This window comes from Macrobrachium rosenbergii, chromosome 8 (genome assembly GCF_040412425.1).
Source record: "Macrobrachium rosenbergii isolate ZJJX-2024 chromosome 8, ASM4041242v1, whole genome shotgun sequence".
Classification (NCBI taxonomy): domain Eukaryota; kingdom Metazoa; phylum Arthropoda; class Malacostraca; order Decapoda; family Palaemonidae; genus Macrobrachium; species Macrobrachium rosenbergii.
This window is the reverse complement of record NC_089748.1, coordinates 6,353,080-6,378,896: the sequence shown is the minus strand read 5'-3', so window position 1 is coordinate 6,378,896 and position 25,817 is coordinate 6,353,080. Positions and strand designations below refer to the sequence as shown.

General features: G+C 40.6%; 1 protein-coding gene across 3 annotated transcripts in view; it reads right to left on the bottom strand.

Annotated features, from left to right (window-relative positions):
* The window catches only part of pnut (septin 7-like protein pnut), a 483,231-nt gene that overhangs the window by 420,126 nt on the left and 37,288 nt on the right, over positions 1-25,817 (bottom strand). For all 3 annotated transcript variants that reach the window (XM_067107220.1, XM_067107226.1, XM_067107227.1), the window contains exon 2: positions 4,457-4,480. In XM_067107220.1, the coding sequence (XP_066963321.1) occupies positions 4,457-4,474 (18 nt within the window). In that variant the 5' untranslated portion in view covers positions 4,475-4,480. The remainder of the gene's footprint in view (positions 1-4,456; positions 4,481-25,817) is intronic.

The window sequence follows — 25,817 nt, the reverse complement described above, 5'->3', positions numbered from 1 at the left end:
CTAAACAAGCTGAGTGTTTAGCAACCAGTGGAAATGTAACCTTTAGCAGTGAGTGGCTGAGCAGCTTGGAGGCTTTTAGGCCATATATCTATGAAGGTACTCTGAAAACTCAAGGAGGCAGTGTGCACGTACCAGTCAAGGTATTACGTGATATGGGGAGTAATCATAATGTGGTAGTTCATGGTGCTCACCCACAGTTGGAGAAGAATCTCACTGGAGATTCAGTTATTTTGAAGGGTATAGGAGGAGAAGAGGCAACTCCTATATGCCGCTTGCACCTGTCCTGTGAATTGGTGACAGGGAAGGTTGATTTTGCTGTAAAAGACTCGCTAGGTGTTTAAGGTGTGCATGTTTTACTGGGTAATGAAGTTGGTGTAGTACCATTTGTTGCTTGTCCTATAGTGACAGACAAACCATTGAGGATCAGTCCTATGGTAGATTTAGAGAAGAAAAACCCCCACCTGTTTCCAAGTTATGTAACTACCAGGAGTATGGAGAGAACTACGTCTGCAGTGAAAAAACTGAGAATTTACCTGTACCAGGAGGATCAAGTGAAGGATCTTTGAGCTTAGAAGAGCTGTTCCTGGAAAGTGAAGTTTTCCCTAGTGCTAATAATGAAGAGATTACCCAAGAAGAGGATCCTGTTGTTCTTACTGAGACTCAGAGTAGTCAAAGTGTTCCTGAAAATAGTAGTGAAACTACAGTAGCAGAGTTAGCAGATGATGAGAGTTCAGCCCTTGAAGTTGGTCAAGTGACTAGAGAAGCTAATGGAACTGCAGAAGAAGGATACAATGTTGGCTGATTTGTTTTTCAGAGTTGTTGATCAAGAAGAGATGCAACAAACTCCTACCTGTTATTATCTAAAGGAAGGATTGCTAATGATGAAGCATTGACCTGCAGATATACCAGGGAATGCTGAGTGGGGTGAATATCATCAAATTTTGATTCCACATCCACTGAGGAAGCAAGTGTTAGCAGTAGCGCACGAGTCTGGAAGACTGTTGAGAAAATTATGAAGTATTTTTTCTGGCCTGGACTTCACAAGGATGTTAGCAGGTTTTGCAGAGTGTCACACATGCCATATAGCTGGAAAACCGAATGAAACCATTCAGAAAGCCCCCCTACAACCCATAGAAGTTAGAGGAAAACCCTTTAGCAAGGTGATTATAGATGTGGTTGGGCCGCTTCCGAAAACAAAGGAAAGAAAGGAAATGAATATCTGTTAACATTAATGTGTCCAGTGACAAGATATCCTGAGGCGATTCCTGTAAGAGGTATAAGTGCAAAGGTAATTGCTGAGAAGTTGGTGGAGTTTTTCTCCAAGTTTGGAATACCAGAAATTGTGCTTGTGCAGAATGATAGAGGAATGAACTTTACTTCAAAATTGTTCCAGGATGTGATGAACTTGTTAGGAGTGAAACAACAGTTATCAACTGCTTATCATCCAGAGACTCAAGGAGCCTTGGAAAGGTTCCACCAGACTTTGAAAAGTATGTTAACTAAGTACTGTAATGAATCAGGAAGAGAATGGGATGATGGTTTACCCTTGAAGTTAGGAATGCTTATCAAGAAAGTATGGGATGTTCACCAAATGAAATGATTTTTGGTCGAGACGTGAGAGGTCCCTTGAAGATTCTTGCAGAGAATTGGGAAGAAAATCAAGAGGAAATCCAAGGAGAATATGGGAAGAACTTGAGGAAAAGGTTAAGAGAAATTAGAAAATTCTCTTTGGAAAATCTGAAAATAAGTAAAGAGAAAATGAAAAGGAAATATGATGCTAAGACTAAGCTAAGAAATTTTAGTGTAGGACAGCAAGTGCTAGCGTTCTTACCAGTGAAAAGATTTCCCCTTACCAATAAGTTTCAAGGTCCTTATAGGATAATAGAGAAGTTAAATTATCAAACTTATGTGAGTGAAACACCAAGAAGAAGGAAATGACAGAGGAAGATACATGTAATTCTTTGGAAACCTTACTTCTGAGAGACTAAATCTGAAACATGTCAGTAACACATATACAGAGGACGATGATGGCTATGAATTGGGAGCTGAAAACAAGATGAACAATTCTTCAATATTGGAAAATTTGGAGGATAAACTAAAACATCTGAGTGTTGAGCAAAGTAGTGAATTACGTGGGGTGATTCGAAGTTTCCCAGAAATTTTTGCAGATGTACCTAGGCATAACGATCTGACAAAGCATGAAATAAAGATCAGAGAAGATGGAGAACCTTTTAAACAGAGAGATTTTTGCTTATCACCTTTTCACAGAGATGTTTTGAAGAAAGAAGCTGAATATTTGTTGCAGCATGGATTAGCAGAACCCAGTTCAAGTCATTATAGTTCTCCTTGTGTGTTAGTGAAGAAACCTGATGGCTCTTTAGGATGTGTACTGATTACTGTATAGGAAATTGAATTCCATCAGTGCAGCTGGCAATTATCCCTTGCCTCTTATTGATCAATTATTACTTGATAATATTGGGCAAGCCAAATTTGTTTCCTTGATAGACGTGTTGAAAGAATATTATCAAATTCCCTTAGATGAGGATGCTAAATTGCTGTCAGCTTCCATTACTCTTTTTGGACTATATCAACACACTGTTTTGCCATTCGGTCTCATGAATGCACCTGCAACATTCCAACGAGTGATGGATCAACTGCTAGGATCAATAGAAGGAGTGGGTGTAAACCCTGATGACATAGTGATTTATTCTAATACATGGGAAGAAAATTTGCAGATATTAAGGAAAGTGTTCAAGAAACTACAGGAAGAAGGACTAACAATCAACGTACAAGAGAGTGAAACTGGTACGGCAACTGTTCAGTATCTAGAATTTGAAGTTGGAAAAGGCCTTTTCGCTCCTGTTGATGCTAATGTAGAAGGTATCTGCAAGGCTATCCCTACTATGAGGAAACAGCTACAAAGATTTTTGGGCATGGCTGCATTTTATCACCGATTCTGTCCAAATTTCTCAGCCACTGACTGTCATTTGACATGATAAAATAAAGTTTTACATATACAGGCAGTCCCGATTCTGTCCAAATTTTCAAATATATTCATCAGCCATTTCTGACTTAACCAGTCCAAAATGACATTTTTTTGATTTTTGATAAAACTAAAGTTTTTACATTTTCATACTTAAAAAGTAAGGTTTTTCTTATGATTTTTGACGATTTTCGGTTTTCCGGCTAACTCGGGTTCTGACGGCAGCTTAGAAAACCCTGTACTAAACCGGGGACCGCCTACTTACCAAGTAATTACATAGCTATGGTTCCTAACCTGTTAGCTTAGAAATTCAAAATTTGCGCGGTGGCGCTGTTATCGTAAGTGTAGGTGATAACGTCCCGCCACCATCCGGGACTCGAGGAAACAAACCAGCGGAAAGCTCAATTCGTTTTCTGCCGGCTTCCGGTTAACATCGGAAGTTTTCACGCAGTTGCTTCTTTGCCTTTCGGCTTGGTTTTGCATGAATTTTGGTGAAGTACTCAGAATTTGTTGCCTTGTGGCTTGCTGCCATTGTTTTGAATTGTTGTTCGAGTTAACTTTAGTTTATTTAGTTAACAATGTCGGATTCCAGTTCATCTAGTATTCGCTTTTGTTCCGAGGGTTGTAGGACTAGGTTGTAGGACTAGGCTAACTAAGCTTTCATACGATTCTCATACAAAATGCACTAAATGTAGGGGGCAAGAATGTAGTAAGGATAATGCTTGCATAGAGTGTCAGGATTGGGAGGATAAGAAATAGAAAACAGTGAAATCTCATCTAGACAAATTAGAAAGGGATAAGAAGAGGAAAGCAGCCATTAGGGCTGAAAGTAGGGCTAGTGCAGAGTCCATTCCTTTGATAATGTAGGGAATTTTGTTTGGACTCCAGAATGTCAAGAAACAATTGAGAAGGTTAAAGCCATTTTACCTTCAAGACCAGTGCTTCAAGCATGTGACACAAGAGATGACCCAGTTGCCACAAACAGTGACATATTTCCATCAAAATGCAAAGCAACTGAGAAAAGAGGATGCTCGCCACTCAAGACACTGAAATACATGACAAAGCTTGTAAATTCCTAAACACTCAAACACACTTCACTGTCGTCATTAATCATTTTAATCAGAGCTCCAAATATGTTCCTGTTAAAAAACAACTGGAAACTAAACACATAAATATGTAAACAAATTACTATAAAGAAACATCCAGTTATATTCCTACTGTTTACATTACAGTATTTGTAAATACAGTAGTTTACACCATATCTATAAGATCTACAACTGAAGATTTAATGTACGCACTTTGGGAGCAATTTGTTTCCTTGCATCATACACACAAAAACTAATAGTACAGCTGAATAGGGAAACTCAAAAAGAATTAATGTCCATAACAAAACACTTACCTAAACATCATGAACTGTAAATTATAAACCAGAAATACTGCACATAAAAATCACAGAATTACCAATTTACTTACCAGCCCTGGTAGTAGCATATGTTCCTGGAAAGGGCAAAATATTTCTATGAGATCAAGCTCTATAGCGCAAAATAAAAAGTAATGATAAAGATATGCTAGAAAACAAAACTACAGTCAATGGTAATACATTTCCATCTCAAATAACATAACCTCAGTTGATCTCTGGCAAATCATTCATTATCTGTAGAAAAGAAAAATTAAAATAAAGTTGTAGCTGGTATAAATTCCATTAATAACACAACTAAATTGAACACTAAAAAGGATTAATTTTTGAGTGATTGATGATGGAATTCATTACCAAAACAAATGATGGAATTCATTACCAAAACAGTACAAGACTAAAAACTTAAGCTTGAAATCATAGAACAAACTTAGAATATCCTTAAGCTCTATCAACAATGGCAAGAAGCACTATGCAGGCTGACACAACACTTCAAGCTCACCAACATAAAAATTTAGCATCCTGTGCTCCTTGCAACAGCAGCCAGCAGAGGTGAAGGTATCAGAGCTTTGTTACTCTACTGGGTGTGTGTTTATTAGCATTAAAAAAAAAAAAAAAAAAAAAAAAGCTGAAGAAAATTGCAGAAAGGACAAACGTTTACCATCTTCACCCGATTATTATGGACTATCCGACTGAGGATAAATCATACGACATAAAAGACTTAACAGTAGACTCATAATACATAATTAGCACTCTTACACTAAATTAGCAAACATTTACTGTACTTAATTTCAGTAGGACCTTTACCAGTAAAATATGCCTTCACGGGTTACATAAAGCTTAACATTAGAGACCTTGGTGACAATAAATGAAGAACAGAACACTCCTGTCATGTAACATTCATAGACATAGAGAGAGAGACTGGACAGCCTATGGTAGCCATCCGGTTTGTGACGTGCACTGCCTGGCGCCATTGCTGTGTTGATTCTTATGCAAAAAATGATGCAACTCATGCAATCTAATGTGAAACCCTGTACTCTTTAAAATGTGTTGTCTTGGCTGTCCTTCAAGACTATCAAATGATTTATGCACCATTTACTCAATACAATATGTACTGTATGCAGAAATAAAAATACTTAATTCTACTGGTACATTTTTTCTACAGTTAAGCGATAAAGTTTTGCAAATATGGTGATGTTACAACATTACGATCATGATGCTGAATTGACAGCCAATTTTCTCAGCAGTCTTTAAAGACTGGTAAATGATCTTTGCAGCATTTACCATGGACAATGTATACTATATGTAGAAATAAAAAGTTATTTTATCTGCTGTAGTTTTTATACATTTGAGTAATAAAGTTGACCAGTTTGCCGACGTTGTCTTTCTTACCACCATAAATTTACAGTTTTACTCTCTAAAGGCAGAACTAATTATTATTGTTCTTTATTCATGGGTCAAACTGACAAGCAGTAAAATTTGACAACAGTGTGCTAAAATGAAGTTCTCATAATAAAACTAATATTGTAATACTTACCTGAACACCTGAATTCGCCCTTAATCCCACTAGCCTGAACAGCTTTAATTACCAATCCCACTAGTGGGAAATTTTAACAGCCAGTGTTACCAATGCTGCAGGTAAAATCTTGTCATTTGAGCTACCATAACAAACAGTTGGCAACGCTGACAAGTGTGTGCCGACACTCCTACCTTCGTCAATTGCTTTATTCAAGTTCAAAATTGATGCGGGGAAAGGAGGGTGGGAATCATTCAGGTGTTCAGGTAAGTATTACAATATTAGTTTTATTATGAAAACTTCATATTGCAATACACTCCCTGAACACCTGAATTTGCCCGATTAACAACATTTAAAGGAGGAGGTATCAATTCTACTGCACGCCCCTTTTTACAACTGCAGGGATGGTAGCTCACCAATCTGCTCTGCATAGGATGTCAGTTTATCATACACTCACCTTATCAATCAATGCTTTCGGTGAAGAGACATGCTGGAGAGTACTTTGATTGTCAGTCAGGTCAGTACTGTCTCCGTCTGTCAACCTCCCATGTGGCTATTCAGAGCCTCTCATATATGGAGGGGAATGAAGCAGTGTGCAGAGCTGCTGTCCCCCCGGGTAACCCATCTAGGTTGCAGATAAGGCCCGACGACCGACAAGCGACGAAGTATCTCAGCGCCGGCGAAAGAGCCTAACCTACTAGAGCACCCCTTTGGACTCTCGTAGGGAGACTATCAAAGACTAAGCTGCTTAAAACGTAAGTTCTTCATTGGAGGGGTGGGTAGAGCTCTCGGCTAGCACGCTGTTGGCCCAGCATTCGACTCTCTGGCTGGCCAGTGAAGAATTTGAGGAATTCATTTCTCGTCATAATGTCATTCGGATTCCAAAATAAGCTGTAGGTCCCACCTAGGTAACCAGTTGGTTCTAAGCCACATAAAATAAATCTAACCCTTTGGGCCTGCCCTAGGAGAGCTGTTAATCAGCTCAGTGGTCTGGTTAAACTAAGAAATACTTAACTTTACTTAAAACGTACTAAACCTAAGTTCATGTGATTATACTATCACTGCTGCCTATGATTCTAAAGACTAAAAGGGATTTCTCTATCTGGTTAACCTAAGAACCTCTGGACTAAGAGAATACCACCTCAGATCAAATGAACACACCCTAGATAATAGAGTTAGCCGCTACACACGGACTAAGAGAATAACTGGGACTTCCCAGTAGCCGCCTCCAGAATAGAAGACACTGAATAGTTCCTTACAAAGGAAGATGAAGTGGCCATATTCTAAATACTGTGCGCTTGGGGTAAGAAAAAGCTTGAAGATGACAAAGAAGAACCCAGAGAAGCCTGGGAAATCAACTCCCTCAGAAAGTAACGAATTGCATTCTTTGACAGCGGACAGGAAGGATTCCGCGAGAGACAAAAAGTGTACGCAGACGAGGACGGAGTTTCTCGACCTTTGACAAATAGACTTATAATGCTCGCACTGGACATGAAGACTTCTGGAGAACCTGATATACTACTTCCTGAGCCAAAGTCCACTCTCCCCCCAATAACTGACGAGAGTGACTTAACGAATCGGCCAGTGCCTTGAGACTCCCCAATACAAATTGGGGAAGAAGAGAGACTTTCCGTTCTTTGCACCATCTCAGGACTCTCTGTGCTATAGAATTGAGTTCTCTTGATCTTGTCCCCCCCTCCCAAGTTCTTCAGATATGACACGGCAGTTATGAAGTCGCAAAACAGAGCCACTACTCCTTTGCACACTAGGTCTGAAAGACACCTTAGGGCTGCTTCTACAGCCTGAGTTTCCGAAGTTTGATTGACTCCTCGTTCCCAAATCCTCCAGAGGCCCGAAGCCTGCGTTTCCTCCAAGGCTGCTCCCCAACCTCGGTCTGAGGCATCTGTGTAGAGATAAAATTCAGGAAGAGGGGAGTCGATAGACCTTCTGGGTGTCAGATGCACTACTTCTGACCACCACAGAAGATCCGACAGGCATGAATCAATCCAGACCATAACTGCGTTTTTGTTGCGTAAGTCCCACCGATTCCTAAGACATACCTGAAGAGAACAAATCTGGAGACGAGACCCTGGAATTAAAAGAGAGAGAGAAGACATTCTCCCTAAGAGGCTTCTCCAAGCTGATACCGGCTGTTCCCTGATGGACAGGAACACCTCTACCTGTTGAAGGACTGACTGGATCCTCTCCAGGGTTGGGAAAACCCTCAAAGGAGAGAGAATTCTCAACCCTAAATAGGTCCTAGATTGTGTTGGAACTAGGCAACTCTTAGCAAAGTTTAGATAGTTTAGATGAATTCCTTGCATAGTTTCAATCAGAAGTCCCTCGCCCTTACTAGCTCCTCTGGAGAGGAGGCAAGGATCAGCCAATCGTCCAGATACCTCAACATTCTGTACCCTCGATGATGCATAATTGCCGACACCGGAGACATGACCCTCATAAACACCTGCGGCGATGTGGTCAGCCCGAAGGGGAGAACATCTGGATAATGAGGGGGAAGACGACCAATATAGAAATCTCATCTTTTCTTGCTCACAAATGTCGTTGACGAAGCCAAAGCATTCGCCTGGTGCACCAGACCCATCGAAACAGAAGTTATTAAGCTGTAAAACAGCCCAGGATCCGAATACTCTGGGCTTTGGGGGGTGAAAAGGTTACATGACTCTCTTACAGCAAAACTTTATATTTTCTTGCTCTACATGATGAGACACTCAAAAAAAACTTGGGTAGCATTTCAGGAAATGGTACAGTTTTTCTCCACAGGCTGACACATCATTTTTGCTCAGAGCAAATTTGTGAAATTGGCTATTTTCATGTTTGGTGAAATAAATCAACCAGAAACTACTTCAAAGGCAAATACTGCATGCTTTTTGAAAGACCAGGGATGGGAATCAACATTTCAGCAGCATTCACCAACATAAACCATCATTTGAACAGACACAGAGCAAAAGTTTACAGAATTTTGTCGAAATTTGCCTTGCAGATTGATACTTGGCTCATCTTCTGTGGCTTCCTATTCGCATAATTTATTGAGCGCCATCAAACTTGGTCAAAAACTTCCTAAGTTAGTCTTCTTTCTAATAATGTCTTCATATTTGAACATGTGTTTAATCTGATCGTTCAGCAGAAAAAATAGTAAACAAAGGTTACCCCTACCCCTAAACAGCGACGTTACGCTGTCTAATAGAAGTACCCATAACTCTGCAAATAATGGTCCTATCAGGGAAATTTTTGTATCAACATGGGGGTTTTCAATGACAAAGAAGCCAATGGAATCATTTGTGGCATGTTTGGGAGTTTAATTTTTCAGATAATTCTTAAATGGATGTGAAATAGTCATGTTCAAACAAAAAGTATTGGACTTGAGAGAAGTCGGAGAAGTTATGACAGGTACATCACATAATTAAGTCGGGAAGATTATGCATTTTGAATTTGATGTAAATGTTATCTGCTAAACAGGAAAAAAACAGTAAGAATAAAGAAATCTTCTACAAATAATCAATAAATATTGACATGTTTTGTGAATGTGGTACAGTACATTGTAACAATTTGTCTGACATGAAACATGTAAACTTAGTGATATTGACAACTAATACCTTTGCCTACATTCAATATACAATTAAAGAATTGGATTTCTACAAACTGTTTCAGATTTCCTCCGGCACTGACAGAAGTGTTCACATTTGACACTAGCCATTTTGCATGGACACGTTGACCTGGTGCATTTCATGCAAGTACAGCAGACTGGAAGAGACCCGGTCTTAAAGAAGATGAGCTATATAAGACTCCGAGAGGTGATAATTTTTTACTCTTTGAAAATGAAGAGGTTTCTATTTTCGGAACTTTGAAAAATCTGGAAATCTTATCCAAGAAAAGTGAGTGGTTCTGCGACGGGACTTTTGACTCTGCACCTTTGGGCAAGCAGCTATACTCGATCCATGCGCTAATTACTGAAAATAAAACAGTGCCGCTACTTTATTGCGTGACAAACAGTAAATCTGAAGCGGATTATGATTTAATATTTAACTTCATTAAAGAAGGAAGAAATGTAAATGTGACATCAATTATAGTAGACTTTGAAAAAGCAGCTATAAACTCCATTAACCCTTAAACGCCTGTTGGGCGTAGCAAACGTCGACTAAAATTGTCTGTTGAATGCCGAGTGGACGTAGCAAACGTCGACTACAAAAAATTTCAACCTTCGTCAACTTTGACTTCGACCGAAATGGTCGAAAACGCAATTGTAAGCTAAAACTCTTACATTCTAGTAATATTCAATCATGTACCTTCATTTTGCAACAAATTGGAAGTCTCTAGCACAATATTTCGATTTATGGTGAATTTTTGAAAAAAATTTTTTTACGCCCCTTTCGGTAACTCGGCCAAAATTTCAGAAATTCTTTCGTCATTTTGTCGTAATTTTTGCACTGTTCTATATTAGCCGTTACATAAAGTTTTATATATGAAAATGTGCGCAATTTCATGTACATACAACAGAAAATAACTCACGGTTGTAGCTTTTATCAATTTTGAAATATTTTCATATAAATCACGATAACTGCCAAAATTTCAACCTTCGGGTCAACTTTGACTTCGACCGAAATGGTCAAAAACGCAATTGTAAGCTAAAACTCTTACATTCTAGTAATATTCAATCATTTACCTTCATTTTGCAACCAATTGGAAGTCTCTAGCACAATATTTCAATTTATGGTGAATTTTTGAAAAAACTTTTCTTACGTCCGTGCAGAAATTCTTTAAGACACGTTGTCGTAATGTTTGCACTGTTTTATATTAGTCGTTACATAAAGTTTTATATATGAAAATGTGTGCAATTTCATGTAGAATACAACAGAAAATAACTCATGGTTGTAGCTTTTATCAGCTTTGAAATATTTTCATATAAATCACGATAACTGCCAAAATTTCAAGCTTGGTCAACTTTAACTCGACCGAAATGGTAAAAAAACGCAATTATAAGCTAAAACTCTTACATTCTAGTAATATTCAATCATGTACCTTCATTTTGCAACAAACTAGAAGTCTCAAGCACAATATTTCGATTTATGGTGAATTTCTGAAAAAAAAAATTTTTTCCTTACGTCTCATGCGCTACAAACTCGGCTGAACATCTCAGAAATTCTTTCACATGTTGTTGTAATGTTTGCATCGTTTACATTAGTCATTACATAAACTTTTATATATGAAAATGTGTGCAATTTCATGTAGAATACAACAGAAACTAGCTCATGGTTGTAGCTTTTATCAGTTTTGAAATATTTTCACATAAATCACGATAACTGCCAAAATTTCAACCTTCAGTCAACTTTAACTCGACCGAAATGGTAAAAAAACGCAATTGTAAGCTAAAACTCTTACATTCTAGTAATATTCAATCGTTTACCTTCATTTTGCAATAAATTGGAAGTCTCTAGCACAATATTTCGATTTATGGTGAATTTTTTAAAAACATTTTCCTTGCGTCTCATGCTGTAACTCGGCCAACATCTCAGAAATTCTTTCGCCTCGTTGTCGTAATATTTGCACCGTTTTATATTAGTCGATACATAAAGTTTTATATATGAAAATGTGCGCAATTTCATTTACAATACAACAAAAAATAACTCATGGTTGTAGCTTTTATCAGTTTTGAAATATTTTCATATAAATCACGATAAATAGAAAAAAATCGACTTTTCGTCAACTTTAACTCGACCGAAATGGTCGAAAAAACTGCAATTGTAAGCTAAAACACTTACAGTCTAGTAATATTCAATCAATTAGCTTCATTTTTCAACAAACGGGAAGTCTCTAGCACAATATTATGATTTATGGTGAATTTAAAAAAAAAAAAATTTTTACGTCCACACCAAATTCATGCATCATTTTGTGATAATATTTTCTCTGTGTTGCTTTGATCGTTTTAAAATGTGTTATATACCAAAATCATCGCAATTTAGTGTACAATACAACTAAAAAAATTAAGTCATTAGCTTTAACCGTTTTGCTTACAGCGATTTGTATACAATTATATACGAGTTTTTTTTTTTTGTCATATATTCCAATATTTATATATGATAATGATATTTTTTCATTTCTGATGGTTGCATACTAAACTTCAGGCAATGACAAAAAAATGAGCCAAAAATGAACTCTTAATCTTAAAAACTAAGCGTGCTGTGATTTTTTGAAAAAAAACTTTTTTCCGCTTCGGCGCTAACTCACCGAACGCCGCCGGCATACGGGAGACGTTTTTGTAAATAGGGCTTCGGCGTTAAAGGGTTAAATGCAATTTTCCTCACGTTTCTATTTATGGCTGTTATTTTCACTTTGGGTAGTGTTTGTGGCGCAAGATACAGACTATGGGTTTACAATCGTGGTACAACTACCGAGAAAATGCATTTATTGTAAAACAGCTACAAGCACTAGCTTTACTACCACCTGATGATGTACCTTTTTGTTTGAACAATTTATTAATTCTTTAGATGCACAAACTGATGAAATTTTGGAAGATATCTTGTCTTATTTTGAGTGTACATGGTTAGGAATCGTGCAGCGTGGTAGACATAGACGACCTTTATTCGACATTTTGTTATGGTCGTGTCACAACAGAGTGCTGAACGATCTGCCGAAAACCAACTCCTCGCTGGAAGGGTGGCACCACGCCTTCAGTAGAAGAGTAAATGTCCATCACCCTAACTTATCAAAATTAATTCAAAAGCTCAGGATTGAACAATCAAGCACAGAAATTCTAATAGAACAGGCATTTTCAGGAGCTGGTGTTTCAAGGGAAAACAAAAAATACATTCGTGTTAAGGAAAGACTGAAAAAACTTGTACTCAACTATGACGTCGAAGATGGTTTGCAATTTTTAAGAGCTTGTGGACACAATTTTATCAATTAAATCGTTTTTCTAAATTTTTGAGATGAATATTATGTTTTTATCTTTTAATTTGTTCCCTTTTATTTTGATCTTTTAATTCTTTTTTTTTTATAAATCTTTTGTGCGCATAAAGTCTTTTTATGTAAGTTTTAATTTTTTTTAATAAAGCGTGTATGTATTAACCTTTTTTTTTAGATCCTTTTTAAGATGAACTCCATGACTGATACTGAAGGGCTTGAAAAAATAAACTTAGTAAAAACAAGATGAAAGTTTGGTCTGGAAAAGCATTTGAAAATAAGTGGTTTAGCATAACGATTTCAAAAGTAGTTGTTTAGCATAACGATATCAGGAATAATTGGTTTATAATAACAATCTTAACAATAAGTAGTTTAGTATAATGATTTCAAAAATAAGTAGTTTAGTATACTGTAGTATAGTAACCATGAATATTATGTTTTTAGCTTTGAATTTTTTCCTTTCATTTGGATGTTTTTCTTTTTTTTTTAATAAATTTAATGTACGCATTATCGACCAATTGTCCTGTCGGCCAATTGTCTGTCGGCTAACTGTCTGTCGGTCAATTGTCTTATCGACCAATTGTCCTGTCGGCCAATTGTCTGTCGGTCAATTGTCTGTTGGCTAATTGTCCGACTACCGATGGAACACTTTAGATCGATACTCAGAAAAATTTCTTGCATCCCTCTGTGGTTTCAGGACTTTGATTAGGTATACCTCTGTATTCTTTACCATTTGTTCTGAGAGGTTCGGGGACTTTCCAAAGTGCTTCAAGAGCATCTGTTGTTGGGCTTTCAAAGCAGCCTTCTTGGTGCCCACTTTGCTGGTGATATCACATCCAGTCAGACTGTGCACAGCTGGCAACACATCACAGAGTGAACCCCCCAGGTGCTGGAACAAGGTGTGAAGAGGCAGGTATCGAGTCATATCCCCAACTCCAGCTCGCACTCAGAGTTCCTCAATGTCATTTTGGATAAATACAGGCATGTGGTCGAGCAGGGAAATAGTTACACCAGTATCATTGGAGATCACTAACGCAAACCTTGTTCTCTGCCTCGAGTGAATCCAGTACTGTACATGTATTGATATGCGAAGGTCAGCCTCTTCAAACACTGTGGACTGCAGATGGGACATCATGTGTTTTGTACCTTGGTGGACCTTGATGCATTGCCACTCTTCATCTGCTGTTGAAACTTGGCCGAGAACTGTTGGATATTGTCCAGTATTACCATGCACTTGAAGATGGCAGTAGATCAGCTGCTCAACAGGGAGCTTGTTTGTGTTTGAAGGCCAGAAGGTTCCCATGTCCTTTGGAAGTGGAGATGATCTATCAATGGAAATGTACTCAATAAGAACTTTGTCATTACGTCTCTTTCTTTCGCTGTCTTTCACTGAAGGAGCATTGGAGTACATGTCAAACACAATCACATCGGCCAAATCATGGTACTTGGAAGTAAGGGAAAGAAACCCAGAGAGAAGATCATCGAATGTGGATGTTTTCCCAGTTCGAACCTTCCGGATATTTGCCATCACATCTATGGCAAAGGCAGCATTTTTCCGATGATCATAGTTGTAGTCCTCAGGCTCAAGGTGCGTCTCCATTTCTTCAACCAAGTGACTTTTGGTTGGCTTTGTCATCATCCCGTCTTCATCAAACAACAGAGGAAAGGGTGCAACGTCATACTTCACAAGGTCCTCCGTGGTGACACCTCGATCACGAGCGAGTTCCAGTGTTCTACCAACAATGTAGATATCCTTGACTACTCTCTTAACTGTATTTTGTGCTTTACCTCTGACTGTATTCATTGTTTTCAAGTTCATTCAATGTATGCTGTTGGTGATCTTTTGAGTTTTGGTGAGGAATCTATCCTTTCTCACACTCATGTACTTTTCTTTTCCATTGGAAACAGCATCCAAGATGTCATTTCTTCCATCTTATCAGTCGCCAGTGAAAAATGTACGAGTTATACTAGAATGTCAATAAATCCTACCCTGCCCTATCCTGTATTTTGCAAATATGAAAAGAAACTTGATTGGATTGAATGGGGAAAAAAAAAAATATCCAAAACAGTCAGCAGTACTTCCACAGGCTTCCTTAAAATGAAAATGATAGAAGTAGAGAGCAGAAATAGTCATACTTGCAATACTACACATTTTTGGGCACATGATTAACATGGTGAAAAATTGCTGTTTTGGGGTAGGGGTAACCTTTGTTTACTATTTTCTCTGCTGAGCCAAGACAATAAATAGCAGTTCAAATATGTAGACACCATTAGAAAGAAGACTAACTAAGTAAGTTTTTGACCAAGTTTGATGGCTCTCAATAAATTATTAAGCGAATAGGAAGCCACAGAAAAAGAGCCAAGTATCAATCTGAAAGCAAATTTTGACAAAATTCGGTAAACCTTTGCTCTGTGTCTGTTCAAATGATGGCTTATGTTGACGAGTGCTGCTGAAATGTTGATTTCCATCCCTGGTCTTTCAAATTACATACAGTATTTGCCTTTGAAGTAGTTTCTGGTTGATTTATTTCATTAAACATAAATATAGCCAATGTCGCAAATTGGCTCTGAGCAAAAATGACGTATCAGCCTGTGAAGAAAAACTGTACCACTTCCTGAAATGCTACCCAAGATTTATTTTGAGTGTCTCATCATGTAGAACAAGAAAATATAAGGTTTTGCTGTAACAGAGTCACGTAACCTTTTCACCCCCCAGAGCCAGGAGTAGAAGGAACATAGCCGTCACTCTTTACGAACCCCATTAAACCAGACAACATCCTCAGTCTGCTTGCGCAACGCATCCTCCAAAGCACCTGCTTCCCTAAGAGAAATCCCTACAAGCCGAGACAACGCCGGAGACCTGGACAGGATGCCTCAACCAATTCATTGAGTGGCAACCTGACATCTGCCGAAGGGTTACCTTGAACTGAATAAATCGCCTTACACAGAGAAAGAAGAGAAATGACCTGCCTGTTAAAAGCCACCACGGACATTAAATGAACATCTGCCTCCTCCAAAGCCTGTCTAACCCGATCGAACCAAACCAGCCTGCACGAAAAAGGAGCAGGAGCTGGCTTAGTGGCATAAAAAGACTCCAAAAAAAGGCTGGTCTAATGAATGCAGCTGGTCCAGAGCTCTTGCTTGAGGATACAAAGAAGTAACATACTCAAGCATACATTTGTAATCGTTCCTGCTAGCAAGAGGACATTCTAAGTCCGCCGGAATCTCTTGAACCTCCGGATGAGAATCCTGTTCTGCAACGTCCGAACGGTCTATGACAGACGAAGGAGGAGGAACTGAACGAAGCCCAGACAACGATGATGAGTCTGCAAACAGACCACCCTAACCAGAATGCTGAACACCAACACCTAACCGGGTACCCGGAGCTGAATCCACATTGTTGATTCCACCGGAAGGAAGAGAGGGAGGAACCGAGAAACCTGGAGCCGATTCCACATTGTTACCAAAGGGAAGACGAGTGAGAGGAGCCGAACCCACATTGCTAAACCCTGGGGGAGGATGCGCAAGCGAAACCGCCTGCAGAGGGACGGAAGAAGACGAAGAAGGAGGAGGGAGAATGAAAGAGGTAGAAGCTACACTCGGAGGTTCTGCAGCTGAAAATGCAGGTGATGACAGCTGCAGACCGCTCAGAGAAGGTACCGCAAGACCAGTCAAGCCCACGGAGTGCAAACCCGAACTAGAAGCGACAGGCAAACCCTGTGAAATACCTGATACTACCAGAACAGCTGCCTGATGCAGAAGCAAGGGGTTGTGCATACCCAAAGGGTTGGAACATGAAACACCTGAGGCCAAATTCTGCCAAAACTGAGTTTTCACCTGTCTGGAAGATCCTCCTACCGAAGAAGACTGTACTGAGGAAGAAAAGGCAGAAGAGAGAGGAATAGCAGATGAAGAAAGCGTTAACTGAGAAGAGGAAAAGCCAAAAGCCGAAGAAGGAGGGAAAGCGGAAGATGCGGAAGCCGCAGGAAAGACAGAAGCAGCCATAGAGGAGACTGAAAAAGGAGCAACAGAGAACGTGGGAGCGGAAGATGAAGTGACAGATAACCCAGAAGTAGAAGACTCCTTAGAATGAAGGGACAAAAAGTACACAGAGTCCGCCCCTCCTTGATAATCCTGAAGCATATCCGACATGAATTCTGGACACTTCTGTGTCACAAACTCTCTAATGTTAGAAAAACCATTCTAAGAACAACCTCACACCAAAAGTCTTTACCCTTTTGAAAAACCCAACAAATCTGCATCATATTCCGCCACATCCAATTACTGATCACGCAAACCACTTTTGGAAGCCAAAAATAGACACACCAGAATCTGCCTTGCTAAATGCAGGTGTAGGAAAAACAGAAAAGGGAGAAACTAAAGTAGAAGATTCAGAAACAGTCGAAAGAGCATTAGGAGCCCAAAGCAAAAAATCTATTTCTGGATTCTGCACACAAAGGAACTGAAGCATTGACCTGAGACTCTGAGCCAGACCAAAAAACACGAAGCGAGATTCCCAATGTCAAAAGTCCCAACGAGAGGTGCCGATACAAGCCCATGCAAATTTTGCCGGAGCACAAAAAACAGGGTTCCACTCGAACCCAAAACTGGAACCCATCCAGGAGAACAACTCTGCACATCATTCTTAATACTTTCTCTTAAATAGAAACGTTGAAAACTCACTACATAACCCAGACTTACCTGTGGTCCCCGTCTAAGATCATGAGCTTAGTCAGTACCTAGATCCTGATCCTGACTAACATTATCAACATTAAGTCAACACTGCAAGGGAGTTGGGGGGGAGGATCCTTCACTGCCTGCTCAGCACCGAGGGGGCCAGCAGAACCTACTCACTTGGAGGCTTGTGGTTCTCCATTACCCTCAGCATCCATTAGGGCTGGTTCTGGAACAGGCAGAGGAGCTGAAAATTATTGAAAAAGACTGGCTATTAAATTTGCAACACTACTTGCAATCCCATCCTCTATCTGTTTGATTACCACTGAACTCACTAAATCCTTCGTCTGATCTGTAGCAGAAGCCTGAGACACCTGAGGCCTGAAGAATCTGAACCGCCGTTTGCCGCCCTTACTAGCCAATGACTTGCGATGAAGAATGTAATCCTCCATCTCTTCTACCGTCCAAGCAGAACATTCGTCACGGCGAGTCTGCACATCACACTTAACCTTCCTACATACCTGACAGATTGAATGTCTATCGTGTCTCAAGGTACTCATTCGTCTCTTGCAAGAAGAACATAGTTGTAAGGGTAGTCGAAGTCGAAGGCACGGTAGTAGAAGGTGAAAGAGAAGACTTGTCCATGATGACAAATCGAGACCGGGAACCGGCAAGTCCAAATCCAAAAACGTTCCACGTCGAAGATATCCAGAAAAAACTCAGCAATCAAGCAGTCATAAATCCAGGAGAAAAACTGAGTAAATACAATCCAGATCTTCACCAGAAACCCAAAATACAAAAAAGAAGTCGGGCAGTGGGATTAAACTTCGCACTGCAGAAGGAAACAACCGTCCAGCAGCGTGAAACAAAAAGCAATTGACGAAGGTAGGAGTGTTGGCACACACCTGTGTCAGCGTTGCTAACCATTTGTTATGGTAGCTCAAGTGACAAGATTTTACCTGCAGTGTTGGTAACGCTGGCTGTTAAAATTTCCCACTAGTGGGATTGGTAACCGAGAGCTGTTTGGGCTAGTGGGATTAAGGGCGAATTCAGGTGTTCAGGGAGTGTACTGCAATATAATTGTCATCTACATCATTGTCATCCCATATGAGCTTCAACCATAGGCATAATAATAATAATATTAATAGTTTAGGTTTAATAGCCTGATACCTAACAGCCAATACTGTATTCAATAGTCGGTACAATAATTTTATAGGATTTTAAAATTTACCATGCCTGATACTATTAATAGGGATACAATTAACACTATAGTTTGCAGGGCTGTATAAATCTTGCCACTGCCAGTACTGATGTATATGCCGACTTGCACATTCTGGTTAATTCTTATTAGATCAAATCTGCTTTGGTAGCCACATTGCTGCCTCTTAACATATTCTGAACTTCAAAGTCTGTTGCACAAACTTAAACTCAAGCATACCAGGAGGTTAGGAAATGTACTTTGGCAAAAATGCTTGCTGCACATGCATGATCCATCATTTGGCTATCTATCCCATCTGCAGTTTCTAACCCAAGTAAGTAACATACTCACTCTCTGTTCTTGCAAGAAATCTTAAAAACAAAATTGTCAAAAATCTGTCCTGAATCTCACATGTCACATATTATTAACAACAGGCTTCCTACACTGAATTAGTTATTCTTAAGGCATATTTAAACCTATGAGGCTACTTACACATCTTATAAGAGAAACCATTTATTCAATTACAGTACTGTATACTGTACATGTAAATTACAATCTGCAATAAATCATATTCATACAGTTGTGATTTAGGGGAGAGTACACTGTATGTACTGTACAGAACCAGATCAAAGTATTTGAAACATGACATAGAAGCTATTTTTACAGCTTCAAGTGTAATTATTACCAAGAGGTACATATTTAAAGCTATGTAACATGTCACAGTCATAATGCCCTGTAATTTAACATACTTATTTACATTGTACAGTCTAAGTTAGGCTAGCCTGTAAGAATAACTTAGACTTTCATAGTTAGCCAAGACTTGAGCTGTATTTCATAGTCTGTGGAAAGGGACAGATAGAAAAACCAGCATTCCTGAAGGTTAAGCCAAGTTAGGCTACTTTTGCTAAGTGTAGGTTATTTGATGATCAACTCTGGTAGACTAGTTGGTAAAGTTCACTTTTAAAGCTATAATGTAGTATGAATTTGAAGTATCCTTTAGGGTAAAAATGATAAGGGTAAAATTGAAGATTACTACCTTTAAATGTTCTGGCAGACCAAATTCAGCTGAGTCCTCTGCATACCAGGAGGTTTGAGAACTTATGGTAAATAACAGTTAACACTAGAAGTACTGGAATCAGACGTAACTAATTCAAAAGACTACACTAAACTGACAAAAGCAAAGCAGCTGCTTGAAGGCTACACGAAAGCAAGAATGCTTCACCAACTTCCAGTGCAAATACTAAAAACCGATGAAACAGGACTGCAGCAGCTTGATGATGTTGCTCGTATGAGCGGCAACAGCAGAATAAAGCCACTGGTGGAAGTCATTATCCATGCACTCGTGCAGTGGGCGGGACTTGTCACCTACATTATGCAATTGAAGTGCTACCGCAATTTTTTAATTTAGGGTTGCTGCACGAGTTAAGGCTATAGCTAAGTAACTACTTGATGAGTTACTTATATGAAACAATTGGTTTTCACAAACTCTTTCCTATAAAGCCTAACGCTTTCATCTCTGCTTGTTGTGGATGACATAAAGCAAAAAACTGAAAACAAGCACAATACTGTACAGGAGAAATTAGCTAGAAATCAAATCACTAACGCCAATCAAGACTGTTTTTAACATGATGGCATGACGAAATATGAAAGGTGAATACAAAGACAGTCCTAGCAAGTTAGCCAAGCGTATTTTGATTATTTTTTTAAATGCCGATTGCACCAAATGGTGCGATGATAAAGCTAACCTTAACAGTAGGTAAAATTCATTCCAAAATAATTTATTTTATTTATGTACCAACTAATGTAGCTTACTGCTACAATACCTTTACCTGGTGCTTAGAAATAGACTGGGTAATCATAGGTTATGAAATGTGTAGAAATATATAGTATGGATATCCATTTAGTTTTGTCTTAATTGAGTTGAGAAGCACTGGTGAATAAATCTTTTAAGGTAACGTTACTGTAGTAATTGTGAATTAATATTTCAATACATTACAGACAGTTCCCGGTTATCAGCAGGGTTCCGTTCCTGACAGCGTGACAATATCCGAAAATTGCCAACAACCGAAAATCGGTGATAATAGTGCTGATCCTCAGTTATCGGCGGCGATAACTGGGGATCAGCGCCGCCAATAAGCGGGGATTAGCGCCAATAACTGGGGATCAGCATCGATAACCAGAGATCAGCGCCGGTAATCAAGAATCAGTGTCGAAAATCCGGTTATCGTCATCGCTAGACAAGCGCCGTAAAACCGGATTGCCGCTAATCGAGGCCGCCGATGACCTATGACTGCCTGTACTACTATTTAATGGATATGACCCACTGATCATGTTTCCTTACGTCATACTATGAACATGTACTTGTGGCCATGTAGGCCTGGGTTAATTTGAAGTGTTTGCAGCCTATATAGTGATATATGTAGCTAGCTAGCACTAGGTAGTTTTTATTAAACACTTGTTCCCTTTATCACTACTGGGCTACTATTACGCAGGAATTACACATTACCTGTGCCACAGCGAATTGCTCAACCTGCTTTTCACCTGTGGATATGGCTCATAACCACCTGCCATGAGCCAGCCCCCTGAAGGAATAAATGAGAATTTGGTTGGTGGTTGGACATATGTGAAATATACCACATGCTTTTGGCAGCAAGTTTAAATGATGAAAGAGCTCATTTTTAAGCTCTGACTATTTGTTACAGATTTCAGTAAGAGTATGAAAAGGAGACTACTGTACAACTTCTGGAAGAATTATGGCAGTGCATTTCCACCCCTCTCTGAGCAGGATCCACATTTGGACCAATACTCCAAAAGCAGTGGATTATAGGAACTCCCACTTCAACTCCTCCGATGGAGACAAAGATCCTCTCCTAGGTGGAGAGATCACTGATACCTGGTGGATAGACCTACCGAAATTTCCCTTCTGAATCCAGAAGATCTAGAAAACAGTCGACTGCTTTACATGAGATACTTCAAATGAGAATCTTGCCTTTCCCATGCAGCAACCATGTATTGAGGGGACCCTGATAGGGTCCATCCAACCCCATCTGAAGTGTATGTACCTTCTAGGGGGTAGTGATATATCCTGGACTCCTATACAACCAGGTAGTGGTTATACGACTGTCTTGGCTCAATCAGTTCATGCAGGCTTCCTTCATGGGAAAATTCTGCTTGCTGTACTTCTATACTACCAAGCAGTGACGGTACGACTGCCTTACCTCAATCAGTTCATGCAGACTTCCCTGATAGAAAAATCCAGCTTGCTGTACTTTCTGTATGCCAGGCAGTGAGGATACAACTGCCTTGGCTCATCAGTTTGTGCAGTCTTCCCTAATAGGGAATTAAGCTTGCTGTACTTTCTATACTGCCAGGCAGTGGTGATTGAACTCCCTTGGCTCCAAATGGTAACAACTGAGACTAGGTTGGACAATGAAAATTACATTTTTATGATAAAATTAAGTTTTATATATACTTATCAAGTAATTACTTAGCTAAGAGTTTCTACTCGAATGGCAGTTAGAATTCTGAATTCTGCAGTAGTGATTCTTTTGTTCTGTGTAAGTGACTATGCCCCACCTATTTTCGGGGTACGAAAGAGGAACAACATCGCCAACATGACAATTTATGCAAAAAAAAAAAAAAAGTCCGTGTGCGGGAGGAGGGTGGGCTCCATCCGTAATTACTGGGTAAGTATACAGTAAACCGCTCGTATTCTCGTTCTCACGATTCACGGACTCATGTATTCACGGATTTCTCTGTGGAACGTATCTACCCATTATTCACGGAAAATTCGCCCATTCGCTGTATTTTTCACTGAGGAATATTCACTAATTACTGTATTTTCATATAATTTTCATGACTAAATGCACTTTTTCTGATAAAGCTATTAAAATATTCAGGTATAAGCATTTCTAGAGGGTTTTTCTTGTGTTTAAACTATCAAAATAGGCAGTTTTAAGTGTTTTTAGAGGGGCTTTAAGTATTCGCAGATTTTAGCTATTTGCGGGGGAGTGCGGTATGCATCCCCCACAAATATGGGAGTTTACTGTATATAAAAATCACAATTTTTAAAATTAAATTGTATTTTTCCTAACTATACAAACCAGAGGTCCTTTACATTAGGAATTACTTTCAGCGCAAGCTGGAAACGGCCGTTGAATTTTCGAACAAGGTGGTTAGGCAGTTAACTACTGTCCGGGAGGCGGGAGTACTGCCTGCCCAAATGTAACATTCCAATTTGCCTTTGGCCCAGTTTCAGATTGAGGGGTGGCATGAGCTGGGCATGAAATGTAATGTAAAGGACCTCGGGTTTGTATAGTTAGGAAAAATACAATGTAATGTAAAGGACCTCGGGTTTGTATAGTTAGGAAAAATACAAGTTACTTTTAAAAATTGTGATTTGTTCCAACACGATATACAAACCGTCAGTCCTTTACATTAGGAAGACTCACTGGTTGGAAGGAGGAATCTGAGTGAGTCTCTATGAACTGACTGGAGTTCACCACACATTGTCTTCCCTTCCTGGTCGATAGAGTGAGGAAGGGAAAACTGCCTCTGACAAATGATCAGGTTGTAAGAAACGCGAGATCAATTGTCAGATTTCTGGGTCCCTTTGCATGAAAGAGGAATTGTCAGTTCATGGAAAGTAGGCTAGGAAGAACTTGGAGTCGGTGACACTAAGGCAATCACAAGCACTGGGTTTGTCTTACTGTAATGGTCTCCTTCCCCCCCTTGCAAGGGGAAGGAGTGGGGTTGCTTCCATAAACCTGAACGGAAAATAGAACGGAAGCTCCTGTTGACTGCTTACCTGCATTGACCGCCAGATCCAGCATGTAACGGCACATCCGCTACCTGCCTCTGGGAAGAGAGCCGAGATGGGGAGAAGGAAGAGAGGCCAGTCACTCCACATTCATACTCCCAATCACAACCGTACATCTTAGGCGAGACGCAACCTGTCCTGTTAGAAGAGCCAGGTAAGCTACACAACTTGCTGAGCAGCCACCACAGGACCCAAGGAAAAAGTGTCCAAGGACTTGTGTGCAACATCCTGAAGGTAGAAGGAAGTGAGGGGGTCTGTTGGAACCACACACCTGCCTTCAACACCTGAAGAACCAACACGTTCTTCCGGAATACGAGGGACAGACCAATGCTGCAGACTTCGTGAGCTCTCGGACGAAGCGTACCAGTGTCGTCTTCTCCAGCAGCAGAATGCGCTCTCCTTATCGTCTCACGAAGCCAGAAAGAGATCGTGTTCTTGGACACTTCTTTCTTGGTCGACCCATTACTAACGAAGAGTCGTTGACACTCAGGCCAGAGACGTCGACTCCTCTTCAGATAGCGCCGCAGCACTCTAACAGGATACAGTAGCATCTCATCTGGTTCATTACCTACAAAGCCCTCTAGAGAGGGGATCGTGAAAGACTCAAACCGTGCGCCAGGGATCGAAGGATTCTGAGTCTTCGCCATGAAATCTGGGACGAAATCGAGTGTTACTGATCCCCATCCCCTCAAGTGTTTAATATCAAAGGAAAGTCCGTGCAGTTCGCCAACTCTCTTTGCCAATGCCAGGGCCAGCAACAAGACGGTCTTGGGGGTCAGATCCCTGTCTGATGACTCTCATAAAGGCTCGTACGGTGCACGAGCCAGGCTCCTTAGAACGAGTCACATCGCACGCAGGGGGCCTGAGGTCCCTGGGTGGGCAAGACCTTTTGAAGCTTCTCATCAGCAGAGAAATCTCGAAAGAAGAGGAGACATCTACTTCTTTAAGCTGCAAGACTAGGCCGAGTGCGGCACAGTAGTCTTTTACTGCTGAAACGGAGAGAAGCTTCTCTTGGCGAAGGAAGACAATGAAGTCCGCGACCCGCTGAACAGTAGCTCCAACCGGAGAGATACCCCATCCATGACACCAACCACAGAAGACAGACCACTTTCCCTGGTATACCGGTGCGGTGGATAGTCTGAGGTACCCAACCATCTCCGTTGCTGCATAACGCGAAAAGCCTCTTGCTCGAAGGAGATGGTGGATAACCTCCAGCCATGAAGACAAAGGGACTGCACTGCCTGGTGATACTGCTCTACGTGGGGTTGACACAGCAGGTTGGGCCAGGGGGGAATCTCTCTCAGCGCCCAGGAAGGAAGGGCTAGCAGGTTGGGATACCAAACGGCTTGCGGCCATCTGGGTGCCACCAGAATCATTCTGAGATTTGGAGTGATCATCGCCTGGTTGATCCCTCTGCGAATCAGACAGAATGGAGGAAAGGCGTAGATGTCGATGTTGTCCCACGGGTGCTGGAATGCGTCCTCCGCAGCCGCCCATGGGTCTGGCACGACAGAGCAGAAGACCTGGAGTTTTCTGTTGTGCCAGGTGGCGAACAGATCGATGACCGGACACCCCCACAGGTTGAACAACCTTTCCGTCACTTCCCCGTGAAGGGACCATTTGGTTTCGATCACCTGATTCTGGTGGCTGAGCTTGTCTGCCACGACATTCCTCTTGCCTGGAATGTACCTGGCTGACTGCTCTACTGAGTGAGCCAGGGCCCACTCATGCACCTGCATTGTCAACTGGTGGAGTGGGAGAGACACTAGGTCCCCCTGCTTGTTGACGTATGCCACTACAGGCAGTTCCTGGTTAACGGCGGGCTCAGTTAACACCGATCCGGTTTTATGGGGCTTGTCTAGTGACAAAAATCGGCAATTTTCGGTGCCGAAAATCGCCGATTTCCACTTATCGGCGCCGATAATTGGACATTGGTGTCGATACATATCTAACAGAAGCGCCGATAACCAAAAATTGGTGCTTTTTGGTGCCGATAACCCGCGAAAATCGCCGGAAATTGCTGATTTCCAGTTATCATCACACCCTCAGAAACGGAACCCCAACGATAACCGGGGACTGAGTGTACTGTGGTATTGTCGCTCATCAGTACCACGGAGTGTCCCATCACTCGATCCCTAAACTCTTGGGGAGCCAGGAAGGCTGCCTTGAGTTCCAGGATGTTGATGTGAAGGTGCTTGTCGTCTTGGTGCCACACTCCCAAAATCAGCAACTCCTCCAGGTGTGTGCCCCATCCCTCAGTCGATGCGTCTGAGAACAGCAGCATGTCCGGAGGGG